We start from the raw sequence: 14,559 nt of genomic DNA, 5'->3' as shown, positions 1-14,559 counted from the left end.
TACAAGTGTATTTTAGGAGATTTAAAAGAATCTGATTTGGCATTGTGTTCTTGTCTGTTGTATGTTTTGTTGTGTTGTTAATCCTGGTGCCTGCATCACCAAGAATGCAACTCAAACAGCCACAAAATGCTTTATATAGTTATAGCCCAACTTTTACCTCTCATGTATTAATATTGAATGCATTAGCATACATTGAGAATATGCTAATCCATGAAAGCACTTTTTAACATATGCAGTAGTTGTCCTGAAGAACTGTAAACAAGCTTTGATGCATTAAATTGGTGGTGTTACCCTTTAACTTAGTGCTTGAATGAAAATAAATAAGAAATGAAAATCTGTAAACTGTAAACTGCTGTTTCTCAAATTGAGGAATTGATGGACGTTTCTCTGAGCAGCGTTTGGATAGATTGGCCCTGTTGTGTGAGTTTTTTTCTCTTCTTACACTATTACAACTATCTCTTCACGCTCATCAAACCAGGCTGCGTTATGCTGCACTAACCCAGCTGTTGTCATAGCAACAGCTTGTGTCTAATTACACCGCCTCACCCGAGGGACCAGCGGTTGAAAGCTGAAAGTCTTCTTTCACTGTAACGTTACATTACGAGGAGTTTCTGCCGTCAGATGTGCAGCACACTGGCTGCATCTTGTCTTGTTGTTGTTGCTGGTGTCGGTGCGGCCTGCGGTCTTTGCCATCTTGCAGCAGAGAACAAATTGCAGACACTGTCATGTGTTAATGTATGCACTGGTCCAGCTGCAGTGACGTATAGCTCAGGTCCTCTTATCCTACTCCTCCTCCTCCCCCTCTACCAGCCTTCAACCCCCACTCCAACCCCAAGTGGCCTATTGTGTTTATGTCATTGCTCTAAACCAGCATAGACGTACAATACACCATGTGTTTACTTATTACAACACTTTTTTTCTTCTTTTACTCAGACATTAACATAGCAGCTTCTCAGAGACTCACTTAACATCATTTTCTGTGAGTGGTAATCTTTTTCTTTTTCTTTTTCTGTTATTAAGCTGTTACTTGGTTGATTTTTGGCAGTAACAGACAATGACTGATAATTTCACTCTCACAGCTCTGGTCCTGCTTTGTTCTCCCTCTGTCTAGTTTAGCAGCTTATACAGTCAGCAGCACGGAAAATCAATACCGAAGTATAGACTTCAAAATGTCAGACATACATTTACATTAATTATTTCACAAGCTGTTTAAAGCATGTCTGGATTTACCTGTCTATGGAGCATGAGTGGGAAATGGATACAAAGAAGTTCTTTGTTTCTTTTAAGCCTTTTAGGATAATTATCAAACCACTCTTTCTACATAAGGTAGCAGATACAGGATCGATACAAACCTTTGCAGAAGCACTTTAATGCACATCTAGTTTGTCTTGATGCCTAACAATGACACCTTTACTCTCGGGTGGATTAGATTTGTATTGTGATGCTGTACCATGCCCGTTTGGTGCGACTCAGGGCCAAGGACGGCTCACCTCTAAGTGATGTAGAGATATGTCGTGGTAATGGCATAAGAGAACGTTTGAGGAGACTAATCAAATTGATCTATTCCACTTCACCATCTGTCCTTCAGTGGGTGTTTCTTTTTTATCAGGCTTTTATAACGTCTCCTTCTTGCAGAGAGTCTGCTGCTCTCTTACAGGTTTTCACTGTTCACATGGCTGCAGTTCAACATTTTTGTCTCAGCCTTTTTCTGTCTCTAAATTTAACTTTAACTCAGGCAGCACTTTTTTTTTTTACCATCACATTTAAAAAGGGTCCAGCTACAGAGTAAAAGCAGCAAAGGTTAAATACATTTACATGGATCCACTACACATCATTTTCAATCTTGATATGTCACCAATACCTTTAATAATCAATACATTTAGTTGTTTTCTTTGGCACCTTCTGGTCTAAGCTTATGATGCTGTGTTTTGTATTTGGGCATTGACTGACTGTTAGATTTCAAGTTAAAAATGAAAACTCTATCTATCTATCTATCTATCTATCTATCTATCTATCTATCTATCTATCTATCTATCTATCTATCTATCTATCTATCTATCTATCTATCTATCTATCTATCTATCTATCTATCTATCTAAAAGCTGAGATCAGTGATCATTTGGTCTTTTTGTTTGAAAACTGACTGCAGATTAATTTCGCATTGACTGACACATCAATTAATTTGACTAATAGATTCAGCTTCTGTTTACCTGTACATACAAGCATCACTTTGTTTTAGTCCTGTATCTTCGGCCCGTGTCCCACTGCTGACCAGCTTGTGAGTTGACATTTCACAAATCTGAATCCAAGCCCTACCTGGGTCCCATCTGCGTCCGACACATCTTCCCACCAGTTTGTATTTCCTGTCCCATGAGTCTCATTAGCACTGACAAAGCCGGCAGCTTCACTGGTCCCGGTGCCCAACACATTCAGTTCCAGGTGGATGAAGCAGTTCACATAGAGGTGGGGATGTTTGGTCACATGTCTGACTAAGTCTAACATCACTGCATTCACAGTGTGGCATTTATTTTAAATGGATGCAGAGAAGTTGACAGGATGTCACAAAGAAGAGGAAAAGATGCATGAAATTAAAAGTTGCAGCCCAAAATGAGTCATTTGTTCAAAAGGTCAAAGTATGGGGGGTGCATGAGCAGTGTATGGCAGGTTCTGTCTTCATTAGGACTGAGGTGATTGATTAGTTAATCAATTAATCAATATACAAAATCACTTGGCAACTATTTTGATGGTTTAAGCAGAAAACCTCAAATGAAAAACATAGAATTGATACTGTGCTGCTTTTTCTTTGTCATACACCTTTTGGATATTTTCAGACAATACATGTGCAGTTATAGTCTTCAGAGCTTATTTTCAATAAAAAGTAAAGTTTTCTTTTTTGAAGAATTTGCTATTCTAAAGAAAATATGATGTGCATACCGTCTTTCACAATAGTCACTATATTCAAACCATATAGTGTGCTGTACCATCCTGACTCTGAATGTGGGTCAGAAGCATTTTAGTTTGAGAATTATTTTAAAATATTTATACTAAAATTGTGCAGAAAATGTTTTATTGAATGGATTTGAATAAGTAGACAAGAAAAACAAAGGTCGGGCACAAAGCTGTGACGCTGTCTGAAAGACTGTCACAGTAAAATGACAACAAAGTCAAAAGTCAAAAGCAAAAGATACAGAGGAGATTCAGAAAAAGTCAGAAATCAGCACGTTGAATTTACCAGGCTACATATTAATGATTCAGTGTGATGCTTAGCACTGTACACACAGCACAGTTAGCACAGATACTGTTTACAGAAACAGTGCTGATGCTGGTTTCAGCACCACGGACAGCTCTTTTGAAAACAACCTAACCAGCACCGCAGCAGCTGCTTCTCCCACAACACAGCGAGCACTGACAATGACTTTTAAATATTCATATCCTGTCATATCATAACAGAGGGTAAAATGGCACCTCAGTTTCCTGTCAGTGTTGTGGATTAGATAAAACACGGCACATATAGTCAGACTATATACTGTATTATATGCATTGTAAATTGTTATGAGTTCAGTTTTCTAGCTGATAGCATAAAATGAGACATGAGCAGAGCAGAGGGCTGCTTTTCCTGGATTGCTGTCAAACCCAGGAGGGTGTAGTTGCTGCATGGTGCGCAGCTCAGCCAGGCTGAAGCACTTTGTTATCAAGTGAAGGCTGCTGGCACTAGCACAACCCGGGAACATGAAAAAACAACAGCAACAAAAACCACACAACGCAGACGTTTCTCTCCCCCTCTGCTTTTCCAACCCCCACACTGAGATTAACTTTATGATATATAGCTGGTTTCATGTATTACATAACGCATTAAAGGCCAGAAGCGTTCGGATGAGTAGCAGCAGCTCCAGTCATGTGAGAGACAAGGACAGTTAACTGTAGCTCCATTAAAGCCTTTATTCTCCTTTTCAACTACAACCCTCAGGAAGAGACATTAATAGAAACACAGAGGTGGCCAGTGCTTTAATCAGTTACATAGGGGAATGACATTTTAAGAAGGAGAGATTATATTTTGAAATTACATTTAATATATAGTTGATGTTTCTCTTGTAAGACATAATTAGATTTGTGAGTTGTTTTTTTTCTCAAATAAATATTGAACTCATATGTTAACACTGTATTTTACAGCTCTTAGAGTTTCCTCTATGCCCTATTTATTTGTTAATTCCCTGGAAAGCTGTATAATTACTTATCAGAGAGTAATGTTCAGTCAACCTGCATTTCAGATTAAATCCAATTCACTGCACAATCCAGAGCAGCAACTCAACTGGACATAGATGATCATTTATCTCATTTCTCATTTATTTTCTATCAAATTATTCTTTTCCTCTTTTGATCCCAACGATCCATCTTAACTTTATCAAATGCCTCTGAAATGTGTAACTAACACTACATTTCCTGGTTCTGTCTGAAAAATAAATAAAGACGTGTCTTGGTAAATAAATGGACACGCTAACCAGGGTAGTTTCTGAACTGCTGCTTGCAACCCATTATTATCTTAGTTGCAACTGAATGGCACAGGAAGAGTGAGAGGGCAGCGAGTGAGAAACAGAGGACATCATTTGTTCTGATACAGCTACAGAGGATTACAACTAATCTGTGTTTGGAGCACAGCTCACCAACTATACATTCTCCCATTGGCTCTGCTCTAATCTGGAATCCACCCCCATCCAGCATCCAGCTATTTCATTGGCTCCGTCGACCTCTGTGGTTAACAATAATGTGTGTGTGTGTGTGTGTATCTGTGTATGTGCCTGATTCATCACCAAAAAGCAGTCTCATCCTTCTAAGACCCAAACGATGCTTGGGAAGGGAAATTGCCTGCCTGTGCTGGTTCACTGCCGTCAGGGTTGTTATTACTGCTGCACGCATTAGAGCGGGATTAAACACGGCTCAGCATCTGACTGTGTCTGGGAATCGGAAGTGATGTGACGCACATGAAGCAGCACTTTGAGTTTAGGTTATTTGCAAAAAGTGCAATGTTTGATAGGGAGCTACTGTGCATGAACATTTATAGACACGCTTTAAATTTCACAAATCGTTTCACTGAGAGAAGAGATTTGTACAGTGTTCTGGAAGAATTATATTGTCAGTGGATTAAATTTAAAAAGTTTACATCTCTTACTTTGGCTGTTCCTTCTTTTTCTTTTAAAAGATACAGTACATACACATAACAAAAACCCTGCTATATGGAAAAAAAAACTGATACAAAAACATCCATTTGATTTTCTAAAATAACAAATATATACTTTTTAATTATTCTGGTATCACTGCAGCATTTATGCACAACATGAGTAAATAATATAAAGTATACACTAAAAGGCTTGAAAATACGCTTGAATGTAAATGTTTTAGAAGTTCGCCTAAGTGAATATGTCATATGTGCTTGTGTTGTGTTGTGTGTGTTTGTGTTTCTACACCACTGAATCTGTCCAGTTTTTAAACAAAGAAACAATGAGTCACTACTCGACAGCAGCTGGCGCCCACTGGACTAGTTAGTGTGTGTGTACGTGTGCGTGTGTGTCTGCAAGCAAATGACGGAGACTGAATGAATGAATGAATCATAGCTGAGTGCCTATTCTGTTTTTACATTTCATAAGTCAGTTGAACTGTTACTGGACGTCACTGTAGCTCCAGTGCACGAGCACCGGCCCTCTGTGGTTCCTTGAGTATAAACAGGTTGTTTTTTTTTAAATCATTCAGTTCGAAAGTGATTTGTTTGGAGACGAGATGCTCCAAATTAATCAATTAAATGAATCTGATTAATCAGCTTTGTGACTCTGCAACATTGATGCTCACTGTATCTGTAACCACCCCCGATCCACCCACACTAGCCCTGCTGTCTACAAGCCAAGAGTGGTAGGAGGATGTGACAATGGTGTGACTCTCTCTTCCTCTTCACCTTCCATCCTTTACCTCATCCTGCTGAGAGGGTGACAGCTCAATCCCCCCTACACACACACACACACACACACACACACACACACACACACACTGAGGTCGGGGGGGATGAAAACACTTTGCACTCATGTGACTGCCAAGAGCACCAACACAGTCTCCAGACAGTGGGGAATCAGACGATAGAGCTGTAATTAGACACAAATGAAAAGGAGGCAGGGAGGATGGCACAGAGAGATGGAGATTTAGATTTAGAAAGTGAACGGTTAAGTCAAAATACACTTTACAGCCACTTATAAGTGCTATGCAATGCATTATGATAACGCATTATGTTAATAAAGGTCCCAGATACACATAAGGAGGTGTGTGTATGAGTGTACTTTAAATTAAGTTACAATTAGGTAAACATTATACTGAGGTTAGGTAAGGTACAGTATGTTAGTAATGGTCCCGGAAAATATAGTAAAACAAGGAGGTGTGTGTGATTCTGTCTGTGGCTTCTCGTTGTGGTAGTTTTAACGGAGGAGGAGGAGTGAGAGGACAACCTGCAGTCAAGGCCATCTGTCACTTCCAAAAACCTGTCCAAGTGGGAGAAAGGGACAGCCCACCTCCCCCTCCCCATCCACACACACAAACACACTTACACACTTACTGCACAGTCACACACTGGCAGGCAGGTAGACAGCAGATGGACAGACAGAGTTGCATAAAGGCCAGCAGAGAGCAGGGTTTCCTTTGTTGTAGCTGGCTGGAGTGCGACAACAAACACTGAAACAGTTCTTCTCACTTCCTGTTGCAGCTGTGTCCAGAGGAGCAGCTGTTGGTGATGAGTAAATAGTATTAGCTGCTGTTTGATGTTCATGTATTCTCAGGCAGTACTCGCACAATCTGTTTGTCATATTCCCTCCTTTGCACTAAAGTGACGCACTGCAGGTTGGGAAAAGGATTAGGAAACACTGAAGTCAGCAACCTGCAGTTTTATGAGATTATAACACTCACTTCAATTTTTGAGAGAGGCTTACTTTAATGGAAATTCATAATCTTGTGTCATATTGATGAATTTGTTGTTTTTGATTGATGGAATGGCCTTAAAATGAAAGACAGGTGGCGATGCAACAATCTGAGCTTTTCTCTTTATATCTTATTGGGTGTAACTAATAGGATAAATGTATAAAATACTTGATTTCATACTAAAGAAAACTGCATTTAATGCAGATTGGTCACATCATGGCTGATATTGAATCACTTACAGTAATAAGGTCAGAATTAGATTAGCCCACACTGATCTGGCGTGTCATTCAATACAGCTGCCTCTTCGCACGACACAACTGTTTTCAGGAAACGGAAAAACCACAATACAACAATAGCTGATCCACAATAACATTAAGTCTTTGGATCAAACTAGAATAAAGTTGAGTGGGTCTTTTAAAGCCAGAACACAATGTTTATGTTCATTGCTCCAGCTCTCAGAAAGACTAAATGAGTGTTATTAGTAGATAGTGGAGGAGAGCAGTGGGCGTTGAACATGATCCCCCCTGTTTAATGGCTAATTGCTGATATTGCTTTTCCATGTCGGGTCATGATTTTCAGCAGAAGCAGCTCGGCCCTGATTAACTCTCAGCTCATGACTCATGTTTCCAAACTGCCTCCGGCTTTGCTCCTGGTTCAAGCAGAGTCCTCCACTATTTCTTATTCATGTCGTTCAGCTGATTACTGTTCACTCCTCCCATCGGATGCTGGATAGATAATTTATCCCTAGGTTGTTTAATTTAAAAAATATTTTGCATCTTCCCAGTGGTTACATTGTGATTTATAACTGAAAACAGAATTAACTGCTTTAATTAAAATTCTGTCACCGAGCTGTGAGGAACGCAAACATGCTCGGACTGTGGAGGAGTGAGAAGTTGTCGCGTCAGCTGGTCGAGGAGCACGTGCTGCCGGTGGCGATCCGATGGTGATGTTGCATAAGCAGCTGAACACACCCCAAAGAAATCAGCATCTTGTGCACGAGAGAGCATAACAGACAGGTTGGAGAGGGAGTCAACTGTGCAAATACATAACTCAGTCGCACACCAGGATGTTAATTTATTTGAAAACAGATGTGGAGCACATTAATCTGGACACATAACACATAAATCCCAAAACTAAACAAAAAAAAGGAGAGAGAGAATATCCAAAAGTACAAGACACAAAGTGCTTCAGGGAACTTGTGTCGTTTTTATTCCTCTTTCCTGTAACACAACCACCAGAAATTAGACTTGACATGTCACCTTGCCAGAAGTAGCTTTTTACTTGTGTTTTTATTTGCCTGGGAACCATTAGTGTTGCTGAGCTGTGAAATTGTTCTGCTGTAATGTTTAGTTTCTTTTTTCCATCTTGCTGCTGAGCCAACTCCCTTTTTAACGAAACCATTAAAACACAGTTTTACAGATGTAACGAAACTGATGAATAGTTCATGGATTAAAACATTTTAAAATCTAATTTAGCTTTGTTTATTACTTTTATCTTATCTTAAGATTCCTATATGGTGCAAAATAGTGTTAATGTTATTCATGAAGATCCGTATGAATGTTATATGAATATAATATAGTCGATAGTTAGATTATCTGTTAAGCCAACAGACAGGAAATGAAAAAAACATTTATTTCCTATTGTGCTGGCTGCTGCTGCATACATGATTCCAGGAGAAACATCACTGCAGTAAATTAAATAAATATTCAGCCTGGTGAGACCACAGCTGGCATGTGAGGATCTGTTGTTATTCAGACACACTCGCTCAAACACACACATTCACAGTCGCTCCTGGCACATGGGGATTAACACAAAATAATTCTGTCCTCTATAATTCACATTGTGTTTTTTGTGTTTTTATTTTGTAACTGCACTTTTGATATCATTTTAGAAACTGATCTTTGATTTTCATTCTTTAGGTCCATGCATATTTGTTTTTGTCTGACTTGTGTCGTCTTTGTGTTGTGTTACAGGGATTTCCTTCCTCGTGGGTCTGGGATTGTGACCCGTCGTCCTCTGGTTCTGCAGCTGATGAACTGTCCCACAGGTAGAAAAAACAAAAACAAAAACACATTGTCCTCCCCATGATATGTAGCAGTGTTAAGTGGAAACTGATCTGTGGGGTCTTAAAGATGTTTCACCATTTGCACGAGAGGTTTTTAGCACTTGTCTGCTTCTTGACATTTAATATCTGTGCGTGATTTGCAGCTCGGCAGCTACAGATTTATTGACTGTGAGCTGACAACTGACTGTGGAGAATGTACATAAGTGTGTCTGCGAGGTCACTCAGAGGTTGTTGAACAGATACTTTCAGGCTTGTGTTTTTAGTTTCACACTTTGAAAGCCCTGATATCAGGAGAAATTTTCCTCTGCTCCTTTACATTGTGTGGGAATTTGGTTGAAGCCTGAATCCAGCCTCTGGTGGCCATTAAATGAACTGCAGTCCAGCTTTTGTTTACTGCTATTAGTTCATATCTTCAGAGCTACATCCATCCTTTAATCTGTCCTTCTCCATCTTACAGAAATGTGAATTATATAAAAACCTCAGACAAACAGTTTAAATATTCCTCCTCCGCTTTCCCCTCTCAATTTTTCATTGGTTTTGAATGTTTTGTGGCTGCAACACAGCTGTAGTGTGTGTTTGCATTAAATCTTGTTTGCTCTTGTTTTCCCGCTCCCGTGTTAAGCATCTTCTCAGCTCCTTCATTTTTTTCTTCCAATTCATGACTGTGTTTCCTCTCGCTGCCTCTTTCAGAGTACGCTGAGTTTCTCCACTGTAAGGGCAAAAAGTTCATAGACTTTGATGAGGTCCGGCAGGAGATCGAGGCTGAGACCGATCGCATCACTGGGGCCAACAAGGGCATCTCCCCAGTTCCCATCAACCTGCGTGTCTATTCCCCTCATGGTGAGTTTTGTTTTCATAGTGGCATCAGACTAAATGTGCAGAGTATAGTCCCTCATTTGCTCATCTCCTAGTTTGTTTACCTTTTTCTTAGTTCTGGTATTTCTTCTTCTGCTCACAGTGCTGAACCTGACCCTGGTGGACTTGCCGGGGATGACCAAGATCGCGGTGGGCGACCAACCTGTCGACATCGAGATGCAGATCAAAGAAATGCTGATGCAGTTCGTCACCAAGGAGAACTGTCTGATGCTGGCCGTCTCCCCGGCCAACTCTGATCTGGCCAACTCCGATGCTTTAAAGATTGCCAAAGAGGTCGACCCTCAGGGTAAGTTACGCTATACTTCTACCCCTCCATGTTGCAGAAGGACGTGTTGTGCTGTTTTATTACCCCTCTGTCACTATTTGGTGGTTACCCATTACATCTGAAGATGCAACCAAAAGATAAGATCACTCTCTTTACATAATTAAATTATCATAAAATGTATAAATAAGGTCAATCAATCAATAACATTAAAAGGCTGCTTACAAACTATATAAAGAATCATGTGCTCTTATTGTATTAGTTTACTTTTTCACCTCTGTGTATGTGTGTGTTTCTGTCATGTAGGTATGAGGACCATTGGTGTGATCACCAAGCTGGACCTGATGGACGAGGGGACGGATGCGAAAGACATCCTGGAGAATAAGCTTCTTCCACTTAGGAGAGGTGAGCACACACACACACACACACACACACACACACACACACACACACACACACACACACACACACACACACACACACACACACACACACACACACACACACACACACACACACACACACACACACACACACACACACACACACACACACAGAGCCTCTTTTCTGTCTGCAATGACACACTGTTTCCCTCTTGTGGTAATAAGGGAGTTGTACTCAAAAGCTTTTAAAGTCTCCAACCGTTGAAAAAACCCCCAAAAAGAAACAGAAGAAGGGGAGGGGAGGGAGGGTATAATAAAACACCACAGAGTGAGAAATCTGAAGAGACACAGAAAGGTAGAGGAGAGGAAGAGTTGGAAAGGAAAAGGAGTTTAGGGGGCAAATAGAAAAACACTGTCTTGGAAAAGAGTTTGCATGTATCTTGCGGCCTGCCCTTTATTGCAATGTGCTGATGTGGTGCTTTTCTTTTCCATTTGCACTTGGTTAGGACCCAGGCATGTGCTTCTGAATATTTTCCATGTCCTTTGTTTTTTCTATGTGCCCCCCCTCCCCACCTCCTTTCTCGCTGTCTCTCTCCCTCTGTCTAATGCTGTGGATGTGTTCACGTTTACAAGGCTGCTGGCTCACAGTTGCATTAGTTATAGAGCATGAAACTGCCTTTAACTGAGTGATGCATGAGAAAACTTAACTGGAGGTGAAATGGGATCCATGTGACCTGAACTCTGCGAGGTTATTCGTCCTTTTTTTTTTTTTTTTCTTTCTCTGTCTGTCTGAAAAACTTGGACACACACGTACACACATCTATCCATGTGATACCTTCCTCTTTCCTGAATTCCTCCTCTCCATTCATCCCTCATCTCTATCCCTTTCTTAAGTCCCATGTCTCCTAAACTGTGGTTTTATGCAGCTAAACATTACCAAACATTGTTTTTAAGTGGTTCGACTACCGGAGGGGCTTTTCATTCTGGGTTTGGCTGTTCAAACTCACTTCATTACGTAGAAAATAAGAGTCTAGCACAATCCCAGATTCCTCTAAGATATCTCCATGCTATCTCCCGGTCAAATTTCTGCCATAAGCATCGAGTCTGTTGAAATCTACTCTCTTAAATTCCAGGAAGTGATTACAAAAAAAAAAAGAGTTGGATCTGGTTTTCTGCAAATCTCACTCTGGTCCAGACTGTGTTTTGAAGTCCGTGGGACTCTCATCTGCTGTATCCAGGTTACATCGGTGTGGTGAACAGGAGCCAGAAGGACATAGATGGAAAGAAGGACATTAACGCTGCTATGGGTGCGGAGAGGAAGTTCTTCCTCTCCCACCCTTCGTACAGACACCTGGCAGATCGTATGGGCACCCCCTACCTCCAGAAAATCCTCAATCAGGTGTGTAAAAGAGCAATAACAGCATGTTATAATGTCTGTGCCACCCTGAGTCAAAGTCTGACTAATTCTGTCCAACTCTGACCTCTGATCTCTGCAGCAACTGACCAACCACATCCGGGACACCCTTCCGGCTCTGCGGGCCAAGCTGCAGAGTCAGCTTCTCTCCATAGAGAAGGAGGTGGAGGAGTACAAAAACTTCAGACCTGACGATCCATCTCGTAAGACCAAGGCTCTGCTCCAGTGAGTAGATACACAAGATGGTTAGATGGCTGCAGATTCATACATGTACTGATGTCTGCGTATCTGCCCTCCTGCAGGATGGTGCAGCAGTTCTCTGTGGATTTTGAGAAGTGTATAGAGGGCTCTGGGGACCAGATCGACACCGCAGAGCTGTCAGGTGGTGCCAGGATCAATCGCATCTTCCACGAACGCTTCCCCTTTGAACTGGTCAAGGTGTGTATGCCAGATTTTGTGTTTATGCATGTGATATTGTTTTTATTATCCTCCACTGAAATTACTATAATCAGGGAAAACCGCAGATTAGATTTTGATGTATCTTGATCACAAAATCATTCAGCAATACTCAGTTTCATAAGGCGTCATAAACATGTTTCTTTTCACATTATAATTGAGGGTCCGCATACCCGCACATGTTCCACACACCATGATGGTGACCTCCTCACAGCAAGGAGAAACACTCCTTTGTTTGTTGTATTTGGCTGAGCAACCTCAAAAGTTAAAAAGAAAAAGATAACAGTGTGTGGGACTGCTTAACAAGATTGGGACCAAGAGATGGGAAATAAACAGTGCAGACATGCAATCGGCCTTTTTGGCTTGCTGGTGCCAATGCTGAGAATAAATAAACAGCTTTATGAAATTAGATTTGTTTCAAACAGAAAACCAGAAAGGGGGAAAGATGCAAAGTTCTTGCTCAACCTCATACCAGAACCATAAGACACAAAGCCCTTGTTGGAAATCCTGGTATTATTTTATGATCTCAAACAAATTTAAGTGTGGATTTCACATAAAAATTGTGTCCAACTTTAGAGTCTATATACATGTTAATGGATAAAGAGTAGTGTTGTTCAGTAGCCTACACACAATATTCAAACTGACATTCAGTCAGCCTCGGCTGTACACTGTGTTTAGTGGTTATCAGAAAATGTTAGCATGCTAACAGACTAGACTTCAGTGGTGCTTGAGTTAGCAGCATAGTAGCTCAAAGCAATGCCGTGTCTCAGAGCTGCTTGTGGGGCCTTAGACTCTAAGTCTTGTTTACTTTCTCTCTATCAGATCAGTTCAGTCAAGTTTTAGACATTTTGAGTCCTAAAGGACATTTAGTTTCACAAAAATGCAGTAATGATTGGACTAAAGAAAGAAGAAAGAAGGAAATTTGTGTGTGAGAAAGTGTGAAATTTTTCTTTCTTCAAAAGTTAAGAATGAAAAAAAATCTCCTACATGAAGCTTGTTTGCCTTATGACAAATTTCTTAGTTATCGCTTAGTTGCTCCCGTCGTTATAGTCTCAGAAGCAGAGGAGTCTTCCCTCAGGAGTCTGGCTCTGGGTTTTCTGACTCAGATGTTCCTCTCCCTCTGCTGTCTCTTCTTTCTCTCTCGCCTCACCTCATCTTTCTCACCGCCTCTCTCACTCCATCACATCCTCTCCGTTCGTTCACATTATCTTAACCCAGAGCCTGTCCTCCCTTCATCCACCTTCTCCAGCCCCTTGTTTCTCGGAGCATTTTGCCTCACCCCACCTCCTCCCCGTTTTACATATTTGATCCCTTTTTTCATTCTCTCTCTCAGTCAGCCGTTACCCTTCCTTCCTCCCTCCTCCTCCTCCTTTCATCCATCCCTCTTCTTTGTCCTCTCTCACCCTCCCTGTGAGGATATAAAACTTTAGGTCTATGACTGAGGCAGCAGAAAAATGCCCAGTCGGTTTCCCACTGAGAAGACAGTGCAGGTTGCTTCCTATAACCAGAAGCTTGGCTCACAACAGAGAAAACCCCAGTGTCTGCCAGATGCATTAGCAGTCAGTTCATCATTATGTTTTATGTGTTTATAATACATGCTTCAAAGAAAATATGAAAAAGAATGGTGCGTTGTCATAAATAAAAGTCATATACTTTGAATTAAAAACAGATTGTGTAAGAATATAGTAGATTGGCCTATAACCTACTTCTAATGTTTCAAAGTGTTAGGCTGAATAGGAGTCATATTGAGGGGGAAAAGTATGATTAATGTTTTCAAAATAAAAGCAGCAGAGATATTCACAAAAACCCAGTGGTTCCCAACATTTTCAACTCAAAATAAAAGTCGCCTTGTGACCCATATCGCTGGATACACATGTCTGTAGGATTATGATTATGACCAGGTCAGCCAAAGACACATTTTTCCACATCTGTTTTTATTCAAATCATTTTTAGATGTTGAAGAAGTAAATTGATCCAGCAATTCACTATAAAAAGTGAAATTGAATTGTAATTTTTCATATCCTAAATGTTTATTCTGCTTTCATATTATTTATATTTTGGTAAATGCATATTTAATTTGTTGGTCAAAGTCATATGGGAGGATTGTAACCACTCTTGGCTCGACCCATTCAGTACGAAGCTGCAGCAGGAA

General features: G+C 40.6%; 1 protein-coding gene across 7 annotated transcripts in view; it reads left to right on the top strand.

The window, feature by feature from the left end:
- dnm1a (dynamin 1a) overlaps positions 1 to 14,559 on the top strand; it is a gene marked incomplete at both ends in the record, with an annotated part of 53,177 nt that overhangs the window by 1,690 nt on the left and 36,928 nt on the right. For all 7 annotated transcript variants that reach the window (XM_083984222.1, XM_083984223.1, XM_083984227.1 and 4 more), the window contains 7 exons: positions 8,925 to 8,998; positions 9,707 to 9,856; positions 9,975 to 10,178; positions 10,461 to 10,559; positions 11,776 to 11,936; positions 12,034 to 12,176; positions 12,254 to 12,389. In XM_083984222.1, coding sequence (XP_083840348.1) covers positions 8,925 to 8,998; positions 9,707 to 9,856; positions 9,975 to 10,178; positions 10,461 to 10,559; positions 11,776 to 11,936; positions 12,034 to 12,176; positions 12,254 to 12,389 — 967 coding nt within the window. The remainder of the gene's footprint in view (positions 1 to 8,924; positions 8,999 to 9,706; positions 9,857 to 9,974; positions 10,179 to 10,460; positions 10,560 to 11,775; positions 11,937 to 12,033; positions 12,177 to 12,253; positions 12,390 to 14,559) is intronic.

This window comes from Trachurus trachurus (assembly GCF_905171665.1).
Source record: "Trachurus trachurus genome assembly, chromosome: 12".
NCBI classification, from domain to species: Eukaryota; Metazoa; Chordata; class Actinopteri; order Carangiformes; family Carangidae; genus Trachurus; species Trachurus trachurus.
This window is presented reverse-complemented; position numbering and strand designations above follow the sequence as displayed.